The sequence below is a fragment of the Metarhizium album genome (assembly GCF_000804445.1).
Source record: "Metarhizium album ARSEF 1941 chromosome Unknown scaffold_25, whole genome shotgun sequence".
NCBI lineage: Eukaryota > Fungi > Ascomycota > Sordariomycetes > Hypocreales > Clavicipitaceae > Metarhizium > Metarhizium album.
Genome location: NW_024467599.1, coordinates 42,474 through 47,131, shown reverse-complemented (window position 1 = coordinate 47,131; position 4,658 = coordinate 42,474). Strand labels below are relative to the sequence as shown.

Genomic DNA, 4,658 nt, shown 5'->3' with positions numbered 1-4,658 from the left:
GGGGGGGGCTGGGCTGCTGGGCTTATAGAGAGACAGAGAAAGACAGGCAGAATCGAGGAGAGGGAGAGCGCATGCATGCATGCTTTGTTTGCCCCTTTTCACAGCCCTCTCTGGCGCCATCACTATTATTCTACCTCCCATTGTGCACATGTGTTCCCTTTCGACCTCGGTGCGCGGCGCGGCGCGTCTCCGACTGACTCGCTCATGCGCGCCGGGAAATCCACGGCCCTGTTCGCGATTGCAAGTACGCAGCTTGATGACGGCGATGATAATGACGACGAAGGCTGCTTCTGGACAACGGAAGGATTTGTCGCCTTTTGCGCCGCCAAGTGAGGAATTGATGGGCAGGTTCGGCTCGTCAGAGACAGCAGGCCAGGAGCTGGAGGGTAGCATTCACAGCGAGGTCGGGCGAGGTCAAGGGAACATGGGAAGGGTCGGCGGCTCCACCGCGGGACTTGGGCCAACGTGGAGGGGACATTTGTTGAAGGGGGCATGGCACTTGTCTTGCATGCTGAGTAGAGGGCGGCCAGGCAAGGGTCTTCAACTTGCCAGGCAGGGAGGGTGAAGACGGCACATGACGTCTCGTCGTGTGTTGTATGTACGGAACATGGCTGGTTCTCGGGCTGGGCCATGGCTTGCTGCTGCTGCTGCTGCTGCTGCTGCTGTTTGCCGTCGTCGTTGCCGGCCTCGACCCCGAAACATGGCACTCGCCGCCGTACGAGTCATCGAAAGACCCAGACCGAGTCGGCTGCTTGCCGCTGCTGGGATGAGCGGTTCATCGACATTACTAATCGCGAGATGTTCTCTGTGGATTACCGGATTATGCCGCTCCGCCGCAAAAACTAACCAGAACAACCCGACGAGTTCGAGCTAGTACCACGCCGTGCTCCGTATGCCCACATGCCCACAAGGGTTTCACGGCATAAGCGCGCAGGCTTTCCCAAGACTGGTCAAGCACGGCGATTCCGTAACGGGGCAAGACTCGCGCCGCCTGTTGCGTTGTCCATCTCTTTTCCTCTTCTTCCTCCCCAAGAGCCAAGAGGGTCCCCCCCGGCCCTCTTTTCTTGTGGGTGGTGCCGGCGATTAACTTGCTAATTAGCAATACCGCGAGACCGGTAGTACGCCGTACCAACGGGATGGAACTGGCGTCCCTCTTGTTAAAGTTACAACGATAAAAGCTCGGGCGAATGCTGGGATGTCGGGTGTGCGTGTAGCAGGCATGTGTCTCCCCTCCGTCCATGTCGAGTACCCGAAACAGCCGTGGTCGCTCTACTCCCCGCCCAGGCTCTTGTACCCGCGACTTTGCATGGTCCTGTCTTGTGTGCGATGGCAAAGTACCTAGGAACTTGGGAAGCAGGTATTGCTCCACACGCCATGATAGCGGCGCTCGAGAGGAACATGCGTACACTTGAGCACAACATTCATCCAAGTACATAGACATGCACGTACTGAAGTATGTATGCGCTACCCGGTGCAGGCGTTGGGGCAGATCGGACTACGAAGACAAAACGTCAACTCGGTTGCATCGGCAGTGGACCTCTCAGCCCATTTCCCACACGGGCTTTTCTTGGCTCTCCAACGACGACGACTTGCTGCTACCTGTCCCAGACCGACGGTGTGTGGAAATTTAGAATTACTGGAGCAGTAGATGGTTGTCTTGTTTCTTTTTCCTTTTCCTTTTTTTTTCCCTTCTTGTTTTCGTCCTAATTTTTCGTGATTGTTCTTTTTCTGGCCTGTCCAAAAGTCTTCCTGCCACGATCCCCAGAAAAGGGAGGACAGAGGTAGAGAGAGAGAGAGAGAGCGCGAGAGACAGACAGAGAGACAGACAGACAGACAGACGCACACACACACAGAGAGAGAGAGAACAAGAAAAATTAATCGAGTTGCTACGTTCCGCTTTGAGTACCATCGTTTTATCCGTCAAATCATAACGTTTTATGTGTAAACTCCGCCGCAGGTCAGTGGCATGTTGTGCGTATCCCCCCCCCCATTTCAACCGCGACCCTACGCCCGTCGAGTTAATTTGGTTCAAGTCTTTGACACGGATGGGCCATAGAGAAACATGCAAAAACCCGCATTGTCACTTGCAGGTAGATCAAGCGAACAAATGCAATGCCAGTCATAGGCTCATACCGCGGCTGCGACTCGTGTCGTAAATGGAAAAAAAAGGTACACAACACCAAAGAGACAGAGGGCGCGAGAGCGAGGTGAAAGAGAGAAGTGGCAGAAGGAAAGACGGCGAGAGTGAGAGAGAGAGAGGGAGATGAGGAGAGAGAATCGCGGCCCCCATTCCCACCCCATTTCTTCGCCTGCCTCGGTGGACTAACATCGATGGGTTGAACATTTCTAGTGCGATAGCACGCAGCCCGGACAGCCATGTTCGCGCTGTAGGACAAGGAACATAGCTTGCGTGGGAGTCGGCCAGCAGCGCTTTAAATTCATAAACCAGTCCTCCTCCGCCCCCTCCCCCTCCTCCGCCGCCGCCGCCTCGTCGTCGTCGTCGTCGTCGTCATCATCGCCGTCGCCGTCAGCCTCGTCGGGGAGCGCTGCCGCCGCCGCCGCCGCCGTCGTCAGTCGCTTTGTCGAGGCCTCGCCGGGCCCCAAGTCGCCGCTGCGCAACACCAACGACAGGGTCGCCGACACGCTCGTGTACTTCCTGGCCTCGACTCACCAGGGCTACAACCTGAAGCCGTTTCGGCTGTCCGTGTTTGGGGAGCTGCCGCGGCGCATCGGCTACTCGCCCGCCCTGGACGCCTCGCTCGCGGCCTTCACCAGCCTCCTCGAGACGCGGCAGTCGCCGTCGGAGCCGCTGAATCCCCGGTCGCTGCAGCTCTACGCCTCGGGCCTCAAGGCCCTCGAAAGCTCCATCGCCAACCCGCTGTCGAGATACCGCTCCGACACCCTCTGCGCCGCCTACATCCTGTCCGAATGCCACATATGGCAGGGCCGAAACGCCAAGCTGTCCCGAGGACACGCCGAGGGCTTGGTGTACCTGATAAGTAACATCGCGTGTCAGGATCTGAAGGACCTGTTCCTGCGAGGCATATGCTACGCCATCACTGCAAATCTAGTAAGTGCCTGCCCGCCTGCCCGCCTGCCCGCCTGCCTGCCTGCCTGCCTGCCCGCCTGCCTGAACACCAGATGACGGCCGGCCAGGTGCAGCAGTCACCGGTCACCCAGCGTTGGGCGCGGGGAAAAATTGAAAGAAATCACATCTTCATCTTCACCACCACCACCACCGCCACCATCACCAGGCTAACAAACCGCCCCCCCGGGCACAGCTCCAAGACAGCGTCTTCAACCCCAACGTCCAGCTCAACCCGTGGATCCAGCAACTGTACGACATGCCGGAGCAGCCGCTGCGGCCGCTGCTCGACATCCAAGCCATGTCGCGGCTGCCGACGTGCGAGCTGCGCGTCTTCGCCATGCTGCCCGAGCTCATCCGGCACCCGCGCGAGAACAAGGAGCAGATGCGCTGGATCTACAGCTACATCCTCGACCAGTACCTGCAGGTCAAGGTCTTCATCAGCGCCAACCGCGAGACGTCGTGCTGGAACGCCTACGACGGCATCATCTGCAACGAGCGGCACGGGCTCTTCATCGCCATCGGCATCACGCTCAACGCCCTCCTGCGCGCCTTCAGCCCCGGCAACATCCTGCTCGTCAGCCAGCGCTCCATCTTCTGCGCCGACGCCGTCGTCCTCGCCGAGAGGGCCAAGCAGGAGCGCCCCCTGGCCGCGCACCACGTGCCCCAGGCCATTGTCGCCGCGTGGTGCGTCACCGACGACGGCGCCACCAGGGACCGCCTACGCCAGCTGATTGAGGACTACCGCTCTACCTTTGCCATGGCCAAGCTGGTCCAGCACCTGTCGTGCTGGCCCGAGGCCCCGGCGAAGCTACGCGAGATTCCTTGGCTCACTTTGCCGCAGGGGAGGGGGGCGCACGCGGGAGCGCCGCCGCCGGCAGAGCGAGATGCCAGTCCCGTCGACGCTGCTGCTGCTGCTGCTCTGGACGCCGACGAAGCAGCGGAATTCATTGACAGAGAGACGCATGAATTTTGCTGCATTCTATAACTAGTTTCTTGGGTTTGTGTGTGTGTGTGTGTGTGTGTGTGTGTGTGTGTGTAGGTGTGCTTGGCTTCTTTTCCTTTTCTTTTTCCTCCCCCCTTTTTTTTATACATCGCAACGGCTCGACTGGGTTTGGCCCGTCCACAAGGCAGGCAGGCTACACTCCCACCATGCCGCCGTTGCCGTGGTCTCGCGTCAGAGGCACCAGGGGAGCATGGCGAGAATCGGGGAAAAGGAAGAGAGCAGGGCACTGGGGCGGGCGGGCGGGCGAGTGCCCAGACTCGGTGGCTCAGAGTCGCACGAGCAAGTCGGCCAAGTGCCGGGCTGGGCTGGGCTGGGCCGCCGGCGACGTTTCACGGCAGCGGGCGGTGAGGATGAGGAGGAGGAGGATGAGGATGACAGGACGCACGACGGACGACGGATGGAACGGGGCTACGTCACGGTTACTCCTTTTTGATCAGACAATAAATACACGGGGTGCCCTCTGCGGTTGCACGTGGGAATTCAAACTGGATCAGAGGAAATCCTCTTGCACACGCGCTTGTTGTCGTGCGTTCCGACGGACCTTGGCGTCGGCAACGGTCCCCCAGC

General features: G+C 59.5%; 1 protein-coding gene across 1 annotated transcript; it reads left to right on the top strand.

The window, feature by feature from the left end:
• Positions 1-2,062: 2,062 nt before the first annotated feature.
• Positions 2,063-4,073, top strand: MAM_06893 (uncharacterized protein; the record flags this gene model as incomplete). Its single annotated transcript, XM_040825691.1, has 3 exons — positions 2,063-2,090; positions 2,406-3,070; positions 3,255-4,073. 3 exons carry the CDS (start codon positions 2,063-2,065, stop codon positions 4,071-4,073), a joined length of 1,512 nt encoding a protein of 503 aa, XP_040676248.1.
• Positions 4,074-4,658: the final 585 nt, after the last annotated feature.